The sequence below is a fragment of the Danaus plexippus genome, chromosome 12 (genome assembly GCF_018135715.1).
Source record: "Danaus plexippus chromosome 12, MEX_DaPlex, whole genome shotgun sequence".
Taxonomy (NCBI): domain Eukaryota; kingdom Metazoa; phylum Arthropoda; class Insecta; order Lepidoptera; family Nymphalidae; genus Danaus; species Danaus plexippus.
This window is the reverse complement of record NC_083545.1, coordinates 5,031,306-5,047,887: the sequence shown is the minus strand read 5'-3', so window position 1 is coordinate 5,047,887 and position 16,582 is coordinate 5,031,306. Positions and strand designations below refer to the sequence as shown.

At 31.1% G+C, this 16,582-nt stretch overlaps 1 protein-coding gene across 2 annotated transcripts; it reads left to right on the top strand.

Annotated features, from left to right (window-relative positions):
• The first annotated feature begins 246 nt into the window (after window positions 1-246).
• Window positions 247-12,991, top strand: LOC116772761 (sex-determining region Y protein-like). Of its 2 annotated transcripts, XM_061522373.1 has the most exons (4): window positions 247-299; window positions 1,387-1,469; window positions 10,289-10,435; window positions 12,077-12,991. In XM_061522373.1, the coding sequence occupies exons 3-4, from the start codon at window positions 10,302-10,304 to the stop codon at window positions 12,462-12,464; spliced, it is 522 nt and encodes a 173-aa protein (XP_061378357.1). In that variant the 5' UTR covers window positions 247-299; window positions 1,387-1,469; window positions 10,289-10,301; the 3' UTR covers window positions 12,465-12,991. The 2 variants fall into 2 exon arrangements, with proteins under 2 accessions (XP_061378357.1, XP_032520945.1); XM_032665054.2 differs by lacking the exons at window positions 247-299; window positions 1,387-1,469 and adding an exon at window positions 1,995-2,253.
• Window positions 12,992-16,582: the final 3,591 nt, after the last annotated feature.

Below are 16,582 nucleotides of genomic sequence, written 5' to 3'. Positions count from 1 at the left end.
AGTAGAACACCCAATACTTAAACCTAACTACAATTAAAAATAATGTGTTAAAATAGCAAGAAGCTTTGGAAGTGTATTATATAATATTTTATCATTTGTCACTTTCTGTGTTAAAATTTATTGCTACATACTATTCTTTAAGATCTACATAACGAATCCACAGGTACAAATATTAAAAAAAAAAAATATCACGAACATTTATAACTGTAGAAGACTTGCTATGTATATCCATTTAATTTTTAAATGTTCAAGTACACTGAAAACATCGTGACAGGCGACTATATTATACGAAATGTGTGGTAAGGTTTTAGTTTATAGTCCAAGGTTTATTTTTAAAGCTTATATCGAATCTTAAAGGTTATTGCACATCCTGCCCTTTTTTCTTGTAAGTTTTACTTTTCATTTATTCGAGTTATTCTCAACAATTCCTTTCATCCGCAGTCTCGGATAGGTATTTCACCGTGTCGCATATAACATAGAATGACGTCACATAGCAAAACAGGATTTTTTTAAATAAAAACTCACGGTTTAAGCGTAGATATAAAATTTTAGTCCAACCGGTTGAAGATATTTAATTCAAAATTAATTTACAATATTAAACCTTAACATTGCAGAGTAAATAAAACTTGTTTTTGAAATTATAAAACGAATGAATATTTGTTTCCCATTGTACCAATTATGCCACAAAAATAAAATAATCTTAATACCTAGATCTTGTTAGGCCGAATTATTTACATATTATTTGTAGTAGTCATTTACTTAATGTGACAAAAATAGCCGAATACGCTGTATACCGAATTCTTAGTGAATATTAGTTGCAAATATTTTTTTTATCTACGTACATAACTGTCCGAAATAAGTAAATTTTTAATAAATAGATATCAATAAGTTGGTAAATGGCCATTACTTTAAGCATGGTTTGGTTTCAATAGCCATAGAAAATAACAAAATGTGTATTTAGCGCGATACTAGACAAAATGTAGTAGATTTTAAGAATGACAACAACTCATCGTATATCCTATCTTGGTTAATAAGTTACTTAAAGAATATGATGTCTTGTAAAATGGTTATGTGTTTTAGATATTTATCGGTTTATTAATTTAAACAGACTAAAGAACCCGCAATAAAAAAAAATACTATCGTAGTTAAAATAACGAATCGCTAAGATCTCGTAAAACCAAATAACTACAGAAAAAATAATACTATGCTAGCGTTATTGTATAATGATTTAAAGTAAGTCCCACAGTAACCTAACACCGAAACAAAAGATTCTAGAAAACGAAACATTCCACTTTATTGTTCATAAATTAATAACGCCGTTTTTAAAACTACAACAGTAGACACATCGTCGTTTTAAGGCAAATGAGTTATAAATTATTGTTTCAGCATTCGTATCCACCTTGACAGCTCAATTAGCGGATTCTTGCGTGAATTGGAAAGAAAATTAGATCGCGATAATTGACCAACTGGTACGTTTTGAATAAGTTAATTTGTGAGTTCCTATCATTTGTAACCCAAGATCACATTTCACAGCCACCGTTCGTCCAAAAAGGTTTCATTTGTTTCAATATACTAAAGAGTTTTTATTGTTATTGGTGTTTTCAGTGACTTTATATAATAGTATTATATTTTATTGACATGCCGTAGTTTATTGAACGTGAGTTCATATCTCGCGGAGAGCACGGACCAAAGATATATGCGCGGGCGCAGTGACGTCAGAGCGGTCGCGCCAATGGCACAGGAGGCGGTTCTGCCTCCCCATTACCGCCCACTTGGATACTATTTTTTTAATATTATATCATTTAAATAATACAATTAATAATTATTAATATTATCATTTATTTATACCTCATTAAAACTATGAAAACTTAAAAAAATAAAAAACGTAGGTATTATATATTACGTATATAAAAAAAAATATTTAAAGGTTACTAATATATGATACTAAAATAATAAAAGTTTCATTATATTACAGTAATATACACGATAAATACAAAAATATAGATAAAACGTTTGAGGTAAACAAATGCCGACTTAAATAAAATACCTAGGCGTCGAGCACAAGGAAAGCTTTATAGTCGGAGCGCGCGAGAGGAGCGCACGCGCACCGCGTTAGAAGAAATAATAGTTAGTATAGAATCAGAGTGAAATGAGCTGGGATCAGGACCGACCCGAGAAGCTGGAGATCAATGAAGCTGTCGGCAAGCTGCTGCAGTCATTCAACTATGATACTATCGTGCCGCAGCCCAGCAAGTAGGTTACATTACGTTATTATTTATATATCCTTGGAAATATTAGCACTGGCTGTATTTTTATTCGATCGACAATATTTTTTTTTTATTAAGTGACAAAGGAGACATAACGGATGCATTTTAAAAATATGACTTAAGAAAAGTTCTATTTTTATGAAAAAAAAACAAAACATTTGAGGAACTGAAAAAATATAATATAAGTGGAAAAATATATTTCTTTTAATAGTGTGTGTTATGTCTTGATAAAGAAAAAAGGTATTTCTTAATGTTTGAAAGAAATAAAATTTAAAAGCACGCTCGTGAACATTATCGCGAAGCTTACATACTTATTTTTCGTTTCTTTTAAGTCACTTTAGTTGAAGTGCGCAACACCCGTCGAAGATAGTTGAAGTACTCGCTGAAGTTTGCTTTTCTTATTATTGTACTAACTTAAAAATGCACAATAAAAATTATATTGCGTGGTCTTATTAAGTTAGGAATCAAATGTGTACTTACGCATCAATTATTAAAAAGCAAAATCAAAAATACATAATCTTCACGAATATAAAAAACATATTATTAATTATTATGACGATTTTTAAGTCTGAGGTAAATGTCAAAATTATTTGTGTTACTTTTTTAAAATCGAAATATGTTACCAACATTTTAAATGTCTTGAATATTAAGAAACCTAATTGGGAACTTTGGTGACTCATTAAAAAAATAATAGACTCATTTATCTAAAATATTAAACTAAGCCCAATCTTCACTTAAGTCTCAGCTCTTTTTAAAAACAGAGTTATATGTTCTCACGACATCGTAGTTAGTTTAATCAATAAAACTTTTTATTAATGTTAATTTAGAGTTTTCATAGGTGATAACAAAAAGACGATGTTTCTCAGATAAACTTTGAATTAGCTTTCAGTACAAGATAAATTCAAGTGAAATGAACGAAAAATCTTATCACAGTCGGGATATAATATGTATAAAATAGTTTAATTTAAAGTTATTTATTTATTCATCTTTCCAGTGTTCGGGTTCGATTGAGAAAATTTTTGTCATACTGAATAAAATCATTTTCATCACTAAAACTTTGATCATATTCCTCGAATATAAGGCCTCATTAATATTAAGGTCGTACAAAAGATTTCGTCACTATTTTTTATTTATGGTTATTGCGAGGCTTAATATACGATTCCTTTTGGAAGTAATATAGTGAAACTAATGTTATCTAATCATCATAATTATTAATTTAATTCATTAATGTTTCAAAGTTCAAACAGAGTGTAAGTGGTATAAAAACTATATTTTATTAAATAAAAAAACAACTGTCCACACATTAATTATAATTTAATATATTGTGGCACGCGTGAGGCAATTTATTGAGAGATCATAGTCCAAAAATGCAGTTCAAAATTTTGGAGACGAGCTAATACTCTCACACAGCTGGACCAATGGTAGCCTTATCGTCGGTGGTTAAAAAACCCATGATTATAATTATCTCTGAATTCATCTATATCACAACTGACAGATCGTTGATGAGATTATATGTTAAAAACGATGTCAAAATCATGGTCACAAGTTATAAAACAAGTCACCGCTTTGTGACTGAAGCTCAGTAAATCTCAGAAGGTTTCCTTAGAACGTAATCATTTGTATAAATTCTGAAAATAAGTCTGTACTTTGAATACCAAATCAATTAAATATGATCATGAGTTAGGAATAAATATTTTATATCACAAATTTCTTTGAATTAAACACTTAAATAATTATCCGTTGTAATGTGTACAGAGTGCTAAACAAACTAAACAAAGCCATTTAAATTTAAATCTTGAGCTACATTTAAAGGTTTTAGTTTTGCTTTAAAAAACTGTCTATTTTTATAATTTCATATATACCAATATTATTACTGTACATGGTACTTTTTTAACGTAATTATATACATAGTTTTATAAAAATATTTCAGATCTTATTTTGAAACGCAAAGCAACGTGAACTCGAATATTATTATTACAAATAATTAGAAATATCTATTGCTGTCATAGAAATGGCATTTTATTAGGAGAATTTAGAATTGGCTTAAAAGTAGGGTTTTTATAGAACGGAATTATATTTACGAAGAATCACTTTCTCTAAAGAAAATATATGAAAAAAGCTCGAACTTTCTTAACACATTATCTTAATTAACAAAACCTCTTGCGATACCTTTGTGCGTGAATGAGAAAATAGCTTAGTAAAAGTATATCAAGGATTCAAAAAAATATTTTAGCTTAAATCCTCTCCATTATAAATAGCATTCGTAAATGCAAAATTTTATACAAACTGTCTTTAAACTTAGTCCATAAAAATATGGAAAATATTCTGTCCATTTCACTTCGTACAAGATAAATATTCCGTTAAAATTAATAAATTGTCATTAGTTGATAAACGAATTCTAGAGTATACTTGAGATTAGTAATACGCCTTGAAGTATCGGAAAATTATAGCCTAATTACTTGGACATATCTCGTAATTACAGTTTAAGATAGCGGAGTCGACCCGGGGTCGGCTCCATGACACCGGCACTCGATATACAGCCTTATTGAATCGCTTTCATCTCTTATCAGCTCCTTGTTTATTAATTTCCTATCGGCTGTCGGTTTTTTACTTAAGATATTAGCTTTTAAATCTCACCGCATTTGTAAATTTCGATATGTCAAAGCTATAGTCATTGTCTTCCGTATCTTATGGAGGTGGTTACTAAATATTAATTTTCTGTATTAACGTTACTTGGGGTGCGTTCGTGTGACGATTTTTATCTTCTTCCTGTTCTACCGATTTATTTCCGCATGAAGCGATAATGCGCCTGCGCAAACATTCTTTTTATAGGGCTCTTATCTACCTACACAAGGGAGTACCCCACAAATTATTATCTTTCAAAATTCAGCAGTTAATTTTTATACTCTGATGATTGACATATATTTTTGTATATTCATATATTCTTATTAGTGACGGTGAAAGGAAGAAACTTTAAAATTGTATTGATATACAAAACGTATGTAAGGATTAAAATTTCTCGCCCACCACACCGGTTCATGTAAACAGGTATGGTTTACGAATCTATTGTAGCCTGGCTTGTAAGTGGGGGTGCAAACACGTTCAGAGGAACCGCTCGCGGCTTACCCTATGTACACAAGCACACACCGTCATGACATTTGAACTTACACTTAACTTTATGTTCCTCAGGAATTTGATCATTATAATACAATCAATATAGAGTTGTACTTTATTCGTTTCTTTATTAAATCATATTAAGGGTATATTTGTAAAGCCAAGTTACAACTGTACCCATTAATTTTACATTTATTATTTCTGTCCCATTTGTCATTGTACATAGCTTTAGAAATGATTACTTAAGTGAAAACATAAGAAATTTCCGCTTCGAGACTTTATATGATGTTTCATTCGGAACTAAATTAAAAATTTGTTTTAAATATTTACATCAACACATCCAAATCTAATTTCCGGACGTTTTTCAAGTATTGACAGTACGTAATCTGGTAGTGCTGTGTTGTTAGCGTGTCGGCGGTAATGCGCGCGTTTAACACTACATACTGTTCATTACCATATATGGAATACTACCATTCGCTAAACGTTATTCGCGAGCAGTTACCACATAACGTACTTTGTGATGTCTCACGGTTTTCACTTCTAAATCTCTGGTCGTTTTTATTGAATGTCAAAAGAAAATCTACGCCATACTTCTACAGTTTACTTGAAAAATTTCGTCATTATTTTACCTATAAATTTCACGTTCTTTAATGAAAATAATACTGAATGGTGTAAAAGAAGCACTCCATGTCACCTAAAAGTTAAATGTGAATCTACAAACAAGACAGCTAATATTATTTATTTACATAAAATAACACTGAATTTAATTGTAATAATTCTTATCTATAGAGATAACATAGTTTTATCAATTATCAACAGTTTAAAGAAAACGACGGAGTCCATCGACGAGTAATAGTCCAAGTGGACTGGACGCTATCAGTGTTTGTGGACACAGATGTTTTCCCATACATCATAGGGGTGCAACAAGTTCTTGTATAACTAAATCAAGTACCACAAAATGTTAAACTTTAAGCATTCCTATCTTTTAACACAATTGCTGCTTATAGCATATTTAAAACAACATTTCTTATATCATTAAGAAAGTTATAACTTACACTAAAAATAATGAAATGCAAGAGACTAGATATTATACGTTCTAAAAACCTATCATTTTGTTAGTAATTGTAAATTTAAATACAAAATATAAACATCCAAAACTATAAAACAATATAAATTTCTTTATTAGCACATATACCACGCTATGATATCCGGGATGGAGTCGCCAATCGTATTGCATTCGCAGAAACGACATGGTTTATCAACGCAAATAGGACGCATATGTTAACAAACGTGGCTTCTTTTCTACCTATTACATACACACACACATAACACAAGATTATATATGTTCGTATGGAGCTATTTAGACACATCCTCTTTATGTATCTAAAACATGTCGTTCTTATCTATATTATTATAATTTTCCACCCCTGAACCACTTCATATCCCTTTTAAAGTTCAACAAATGAGCGTTATAAAATATTCAGATATAATTTTTCCCAGGGGTTCGGTCCAGGTGTTTCACCTATACATTAAATGTACTAATCCGTTATGATAAAGCAGTCAAGTGGTACCCGTGATGACTGACTCCAGCCACTGTCGTGTTTTACAACGTCATTAATTGTTTTATGGAAGTTGTTAAATTGAAGGAGATAACTGCTACAGCTTCTGGGGGATGTTTAGATATCGACAACGGAGTGGTGACAGATATTTACGGCCTATAACCGTTATATAAACTGTATATTGGATATTTTTCTAAATAAATTTAACATTTATTGATTAAAAAAAAAAATCTCCACAATATTATTAAGATTTTTGTTGAAGACAATGTTCAATGAATGTATTAATTGGATTATCGTTTAATATAAATATTTAAATAGCGTTGATATGTAGTAGATATACATAAAATAAAATATAAAAAAAATATATTAAAATAGCGTCAGGTTCTTGTACATAATAATGATATGACATTGAAATATGTACGTAGTTTACAATTTATTATTTTGTTAAACCAATAATATTTTGAATTCAACAAGCAAAGAAAACTCGTAATACTATTCGCGACATTAGGGGCTGCGCGGGCGCATCGGTGAAGGCAGAAATAGCGTGGGCGGGCTTGTCACGGACGACAGCTATCTACATTCTGCAATGTTTATGACTTCCTCAGCCAATGGCCTCTGGCCAAACCATTACATCGATATACCTTTAGAAATTACTGAAAATTACACAACTAATAGTTATATGAATCACAATTAATATAAAATAACGCGTTCCAAGGACAGTCACTACAATATTACAAAATGTAATTCTAGTGGCTAAATAATTGTTGAGTGAATTATACTACATAAGAATAACTGTTGTTTTGGTGAGAATTTAATTAGAATATATAGATGTTCGCTATTAAAAAATAAAAAAAATACATATATGTAACATAGGTACGTACAAACTTTTCAAATTTACGTCGACGAGGCGACGAAGTGTGTTTGAAAATTAAAATAAAACAAAACAATAAAACTTTGGCACTTTGAATGTTCGGATACTATCAACATAGCCTCTGTTTAAACTATTATTCATTACAGTTCCTGAGGTACTTCATAGATTGCTTTTAAAACATCGGCTCAAATTGTAACGAGCCAGCGTTCAGTGTCGTATGGGTTTACGTGCCACGTGTTCAATATTTTGGTAACAACAGCCTTGGAATTCGATATGATTTACGGTAGGCTTTTTTTTATTGATAATAAATTATTGTTGATACTTTGACAGCTTAAATAACGCGAACGTAATCTTATTGAGTTGCACTAATGTCGGGCAAAGCTAGGCGCCAAAGTCTGTTTGGAGAGAGGGATGTTTGCTAGTCTTTGATCCAAGCACTGAAAGTTTTTGACACGAATCTCAAGCTCGTTTAGAATAATACACTGATTATAACTGTAATAGATAGATTATAACAACATTGATTATGACGATGATAGTAAGTACTTTATTTGCAATTTTGTTTCTCTATTTTTAATTTTAAACCCTTATTAATGATCAAAAATTTAAAATTCATAGCAATGTTGGTGTATTAGTATTGCTTATGATAACATTGATTTCAATAAATATTAAATAATTTCCATGATAATGAACTTTTTTTTTAGTTACGACTTGCCTCAGCTGTTAGCCTTATTGGCTTTTACAGCGTCACCGGCAGAGAATTAATATGTACACTGTAGTGATAAACACGTGCCCAATATTCTTTCTGTCGCACGTTTAAAGCTAAACACATTCATATCCTCTTCGTTGTAAACACAGATGTACGTCGTAGATGACTGAAATCTGGCGTAGTAAATCATTATGTACAACAAAAAACTTTTTGTCAAGGCCCAAAGACGGCGCGTTTGGTAATGAAAATGAAATTAAACTTTAATCTTTAAACCTTTTAAATTACTTTTATTTAACGACACAACCGACTTTCGAGTTAACGTTGGTTTATTCAATGCTTTAAGGGAACAATTAATGAAAAGGGATCATTTCTTTCCAAGATGCAGTACTTTTGAAATATTTTATACGACTTCGAAATTGTTAACTCAAATTTCGAGTGATATTTCAGATTTCTGTCTCATTCTGTGCTGTGTACGTAATTTTAGGAAAACATTTTAAAGCAAATGCAAATACCTATATTTCTAACATATATGTAGATATATATTAATTATTATCTAGTGGACGTTCATAATCTTAGTTTATAAAATAATTCAGTTCATTGCCGTATTCAAAGAAAAATATCACATTAATTATAAAGAATGTTAGTGTAATTTTTTAAACTAATTATATTCAATTTCATATTCTTTGTCTAATCGTAGGATGTAATTTATATATTCACATGTAAGCACATAGCTGTATGACACAAGTATCTGTGATTGTCAGATGATGTTACTAACCAGATGTCGGCGCGTGGTAGGTCCCTATAAAAACTAATCAAACGCTTCTTAATATTGTCTCTTGTACACTGACCGTGATTTAAATACGCTACACAATAGAAAACTTCACGGCAGTCATTTATAATTGTAAAACTTACGTTGCCATGCCGTTGCAGGTAATAAAGTTAAATTGAATTTTATTAAGCAATTCGAACTCCTTACCAATAAACAAGGAAACCGATCTCAGTTCGCCGAACCACTAGGTAATTATTTCGTTTCATATCGCTTCCCGAGAGCGATCCGTTAGAAATCGATCGACTTTTAGTGGCGTGTCAGTATTTGAAGAAAAAAAAAACATAATTTATTGTCAGCTCCGAGATCGCGAGGAAACCCGAACGCTGTGGAAAAATAAAAAAGAGTAATAAAACGAGAGATGTTTACGAGCGTAAAATGACGTGGACCGGCACTTGGGCCGTTTAAAGATTTACATTCGATTCACGAAACCGAACTACTCGTAAGAGTTAAACAGAAACTACATGAAGGGTTTTCGGTGTTAGTAATTTATTTTTTCCGTTGCTAGTAATTATCGTTCGTGCGCCGAAAGCCGAAACCATCAAGTGTTATCGGCGGTCGAGTGTGCGTTCCATATTGGATATGTCAACATTAGCTTTGCTTTGTGTTAAACGCTGATGCATGTACGTCTAAATTCTAAGCAACAACTTAATGAACGAATTTCAATCTTTAGATATGTAGTTTTAATTATGAACATTATACACTTAATCATATAAACTTAAGAAGGAAGTAAATAGGTTTTATATAAGTCTATATTGTTATGGCACCACCCGGTAGATGAAGTCTGTTTGCGAACATGAAGAATAAAAATCAAAGCAGAATTATTTCATAAACTTATTCAATAATATGTAACAAATATTGTGCTTCATTAAAAATATGAAATGCAGGTAGAATCGAATGGGAACAGTTAGTTGATTAATGGTTAATACGATTGTATCAATTCAGGGGCGGCGGTTGCATGCGGCGGGCTCATGTGAAGCGCCCCATGAATGCTTTCATGGTGTTCGCACAGGCAATGCGCCGTAGGCTGTCTGAACAACGGCCGTCACTGCACAACGCTGAACTGAGCAAATCCCTGGGATCCATGTGGAAGTGAGTAACTTTATGATTATATGTTAATATAGTCTTCTTATAACATCGGATGTACAGCGGTTGAAAAACATAACTTTCAATTTCTTTTATACAATGTAATACGTAACTAAGGTAGCTTTGAGTCACAAAAATTCGCATAAACTAATAATCACGTTATACAAAAATTTAAAATACCAACATATTACATTTACAAGGAATACTTCCTGTAATACCTGTAATTCTATTATCTATGTATTAATTTAAACCTGACCAAAAAAAATCTATATTTGGTACTTTGGATATCTATGGGTACTGTAAATTATGCTCATTGCTAAATAATAAATTTTGAATTATGCGAGTATAAAAGTATCATTTAATTATATTAAAAACAAAATGGCGCTGCGATTTCTACGTCCGTCAGTCCATTCCGCGGAGACTCCGTATCTTAATGAGTACATCGACTATGAAATGGCCAATTTCAAGTGCTGGGGTTGAGAAAGTAGACGGGGAAGGCATTCGAATAACTTTATCACGTTGTAATAGGGACTATTATTGTATGTCGTTAAACGAACGTGCGGCGCCCAGCAGAGCGGCGTGCATCGATTGTTTACTCATTAAAATACTATCGCCGCTAAGTGACGTGATAACATCTCTAACTGTCTCGGCCTTACGCCGGCGATGTTAGGAAGATTTTTTTTTGGTATGTTGGAATCATTTTCGACCTAAATATTCCTTTGGTGTTATATGTTTGGCTTCATTTTTAATATTGATTTTATTTGTTTAATTCAACAGTATCATATATAAGTATAGAGTAGACTGAAATCCATTTCAATTCTATGTCCGGTTATATTAAAAGAAGTCCACGTAGACCTCGTTCATGGGTAATAATAAAAATTGTACATATTAATGGACATTAAAATCGAAAGCAAGAGTATTTATTGTTAATAAATATTTGAAAAGCATCCGTAATATCCACGGGCCACCCGCGATCTTTTATTGTAGCACGAGAATGACATGCCCATTCGGAGCAACTCTCAAATCTTCAAAGGAAACAGTCGGTGAGGAGATGCTGATAGCTCTCACGATAACTGTCCGCGACTCTAGAATTAAAGGATATATGATAAACGCAAATGTTTATCGTATAATATTTATGTTTTTTTTTTCTAAAAAAACTTTAATATTCATGTTACGTACCTGATTTTAGGTTGAAGTTTAATAAGAAGCTCTTAAATTGAATAAAAAAGATAAATAACAGTAATCTACGCGTCATTCGGGCATGATGAATAGTTAAACAAAAGATAACATAGGTACATTCTTGAATCCCACACATTAAAATTTTCTCGTCAATAATATTAGTAGTGTATACTGTATAATAGTGTAATATTTTATTTCATCGAGATGACTAGATTAAATTCCACCACAATTTTACAAACCAGACAGATCTCTGATCACGGCACATTAGCGACGGCGTTGGCGCACACGCATCTGGAAATAGTTCAGATAGTATCTCATGCTATAGTTGCATACTTAAAATTATTAAATAATTATATATTATACGCGAACCTAATAACATTCCACGAAAATACATTACGATGTTCTCGTTGCAAATTTACATTTTCAATTTTAAACGCGATGTCGTATAACTATTTTAAAATTCCGCAGGAGCTTGAGCGAAATGGAAAAGCTACCGTTTGTTAAGGAAGCCGAAAAACTACGGACTCAGCACAAACGTGAGTACCCCGACTATAAATACCAACCTAGACGTCGCAAGCCACCGCCTACAGCATCCACGAGACTAAAACGGGAACCTACACCAGAAAGATCTCAAATCGATTTCTCCCGCATCGAAGTCGATGGCGCCTTACTAGCTGACGGACCGCCAGATGGCGCTGAGCTCGACCAGTATCTGAAACCAGTACCAGTGCCGGACTACCACGAGATGCAGCCACGCTACACCCACACCTTATCCCATCACCCACCAGGGCTGTATACCCCTGTGCCGTCACATTTACACCCTCCGTGTGACTGGCAACACTACCCGCATCCATAAGATAAATGAATAGATATTAGAGATATCCTGCTCATCGGAATCGTAGCCGTAAAATCTCATATCAAAATAGGTCACAAATGTCTTGCTATTGATATCTATGTAAATAACAGAGGCCTCTACAACGCTAACTTCAGCACACGTGCGTTTAATCACAACGCAATCGGGATATAACTTTAAGGAATAATTTTAAAAGTTTAAAAAATATGCCGCAAGTCTTTCGAATTGTTATAATGTATTGTATAATGAAGGAGGTAGTTAGGGATATAAGCCATTTAATAAAATAATAACAGATTGGGTTTAGCCTTAAGTTTCTCGTAGGTATATTTAGTGTAGTATATAGGTGTACGTTTAAGACGTTGTTATTAAAAAAATGCTAAGAAAGCCTCAGGTTCCAAAGCTTAAATTATATTTCTAGATAATAATTAGTGTGTAAGTTATAATAAAAATAATATTTGTTTTCCTTGTAAGTTATTATTGTGATTAATTATTATGTACTTTGTAAAATTTATTTTAAATAAAAAAAAATCTAGACACAACGACTTATCATTTGTTTGGAATTATCCGAATATATTGTTATATATATATATATATATATATATATATATATATATATATATATATATATATATATAATTACCTAATAAAAGATTTCATTTATATTGACAATAACGTTACACTTTATATTGGCCATATACAAATACAATCTGTTATCAGTTTTTGAGACGAAAATTACAGAATAAAATCGAATGACATTTAAGACGAACTTTTCTAACTTAATTGTTACTCTGTGGCGTTCAGTGGTAACATAGTTGAACGCCTGTGAGTAGTCGCAAGAGCCGGATTAAGCAATTCAAAGCCTGTAGCAAATTCTGTTTTATATTTGATCCACTGTGGTGATTTATACGAGGATGATTAAGATTATTTCATCTTTTCGTCTGTTTCGTATAGATACTAAACTAGTAAGTTGTGCTGAGTAAAGATGAGCGAGTAAAGACGTTAAGATTATGCTGGGTGCGTAGGCCATACCACTTTGCTAATATAGTAAATACGATACTTCCACTATTTTAAATTTGCTGAGATTTCATCAATTATAACGGGAGATTCCCAAATCAATACAATTTCAACCGTTGGAAAGTAAAAATTAATTTACTTTTCAACAATTAGTTGTAATACTAATTTGAAGGTATTATTTAACCTTTGATTATTGAATTCGGTAGCTACGTATTTCATTATAGCAATATATTCAAAGAATTTTAAGGATGTAATTAATCTTAATACAGAGTTATAGAACTACAGATTTAAGTAACCATAATTTATATCAACATACTGCCAACAAAAGGTTATATATCTTCACCCCATCTGTTGTTTATTGTTAAAGTTGATCTATTGAAATATATATCATTCGAAAATTTAAAATAAAGTAACAATGTTTTTCACAAAACATGAATTATAATTGAATATTAATTTAGAGATATAAAGATATACATATATATCTTACGTCAGTATATAATATTATCTTATACGAAGCTAAATTCTTGTAACTGCACCAAGACGACCCCTGGCTGTCTTCCGGCCGTCGGGTCGCTCTCACAGAGCCTCCTTGTTCACGTATCTTATCCACATTTTGCGATGGCTAATGAGGCCGACATCAGTAAATTATTTAATTATTCACATTAAGAGAATTCATGATATGATTATCGATTAAATTATTGTCTGTCGGTGTATACAATTTTATTTTATTATGATTTTCATTTAGAATATGCAGGCGACTTTGAAATAGATAAACAAAGCTATGACTCCTACGTATTGTAATTAAGTTGACATAAAGCCATTAATAAACTAACTTTAAGTATCGTTTACACCTAATTTTCAGGTACTATCTATGTCGAACTCTATTTAAATAGATACATACATTACAAATGATATCGGAATAAAGGATTTCGTCCTTCTAAGAACAAAAACAAAGGGAGGTGGTGTTATGAAAACGTAATGGTGCATCAACGATATTAAGATACAGTGCAAATGGTCCGTTGTAAGCGCGTGCGGCAGCTTGGGTTACACAAATGCAAGCCGAATGACATCCTATCCGATAACCGACAAACTTTTTGCATCTAACATGAGATGTTAATTAAATGGGCGGAGGATACCACGCTCAATTTTATGCTCTCAATGTCTGTTTTTTTTTTCACTTGTCAATCATAATTTTGAACTCAAGACGAAAATGACGCAAATACCAAAGACCTTTTTAATGTCTGATTTGTAGATTTTTAATAATTTTTTTCTATACTTTGTTAATCTGTCAACGCCATTAACGAAAAAAAAGTACAGATTAAATCAGATTTTTTTATTAGGCACAAAATTTGTTTTTGAGTATTTTAATAACGTTTTGGTCCTTGTTCTACATATTTTTATTAAGATTTAAAAAATACATCAATAGCTTCCTTAGCGGCGTAAGAAATAAATTTAAAATTTTCTAGATGCACAACGACAATGTTCACTTTTCTTAATGTTAAGAGTTTAAATTTTTAAGTATTTAGTTTAATGAATAAGTCATTTAAAAAGTTATGGATTATTTTATGATTATGGCTCTAAATAGTAAATAGTGCTCATAATAAAAATAGGTATAAACAAAAACTTTCATTTAAATTCAAAGACAATAGACTTCCGATTGAATTTTAAACTTCAAAAACATCAGTCCGTGTGAAGTAAGTCCAGTTACCAGATACTGTAACTTGTAAGGCGATACCTCATCGTCTGGCGAACATCGTTCAGAAATCAAAACCAACAATGTGAAAGTACCACAAGTGCCAACATGTGTACAATACAGATGAATCATTACGTACCGTTACGTCAGATATGCTCTGAGGAGTGAGGGCATTGAACATTAATGTATACTATACCTAACAGCATCCTTAACATTGGCAAAGTCAAAGCTTACTTGCATATCTAACCTCGTTTCTTAAGTCTGAAAATAACTATATGAACGTCATAAAAGCCACATTTAATAAATACCTCCCAATTATTTCCTCTAAGCTTTTCAAGTACAAAAATTAAGAAAAATAAGGAATAAAACTTACAATCTTATAATTATGAATGGGTTAAAATGTTACGAAATAATTTTTCTTAAAAAAAAATAATTATCAAATTTTTTAAGCTTAAGCACACTGACAGATTGCAGTTTAAATAGTTGTTATTTAAAATAAAATTTAACTTAAATAAAAAATATATAAGGTAGTTTAGTCAGAAGCTCGTAGTAAATACACAATAAACACAAAAACTTAAAGATTTTTTATAGAATATCTAGTACGCTATGTAACATATTCGTACATATGTATATTATTGATACTATGAACTATAAACTGTTTATTGTAAACTATCTTTATAATTATATTATATTAAACATAGAATTCCCGATATTATAAATAAATAATTAAAAACATTATTGTTGTTCAAGCATATCTTAAAAGTCGTTGCAGATAAGGTCGAATATATTTTTATCAAGACAAGAATAATATAAAAATTACCGGTTTTTTTGTCTACCAAGAAGTGAAAATTTATTCTAATTAGAGATGAAACAGTTTTAAAATAAGTTTTACATTAAAATTTTATATTAAAACGTATAATGTTTGAGAAACAAATGAAATGTATATTGTATAGTTTTGAACAAATAAATCTTAACGATACAAATCATATACTCGTATATTCGGGACGCGTAATATAGCGCAGGACTGCCCATGAGTTCATATTGTTATTTATCCCGTGACGTAAGGTTTATTTCAAATAAAGTACCTAACACCATGACGCTTTTGAGTCAAACTTCAATTATATTTAAAATACTACTCTTATTACCTTAGCCAATTTATAAATTTAATGAACACTAGTACAAAATGACAAGAAACGACAATATGTTCTATGTAATGAGGATTAGTTTTTGACGAGAAATATTCCGAACTTATTAAGCTATATAAAATAAGTTTAATAATTATTTTTATTATAAACACAATTTTGTCTACCGTTTTATATACATATATTAAATATAAAACTAATATAAGATAATTTTCAATCACTCATTAATAGAATGAAAAGTTTTTAACAGAAAAGACAGCCAAATAAATATT

What these genes read in the sequence shown, in the direction of transcription:
- LOC116772761 (XM_032665054.2), top strand. Translation starts at nt 2,150, where the DNA reads ATGAGCTGGGATCAGGACCGACCCGAGAAGCTGGAGATCAATGAAGCT. An exon ending in ATCGTGCCGCAGCCCAGCAA is followed by an intron (nt 2,254 to 10,288) that starts GTAGGTTACATT and finishes GTATCAATTCAG; the next exon opens with GGGCGGCGGTTGCATGCGGC. An exon ending in TCCCTGGGATCCATGTGGAA is followed by an intron (nt 10,436 to 12,076) that starts GTGAGTAACTTT and finishes AAAATTCCGCAG; the next exon opens with GAGCTTGAGCGAAATGGAAA.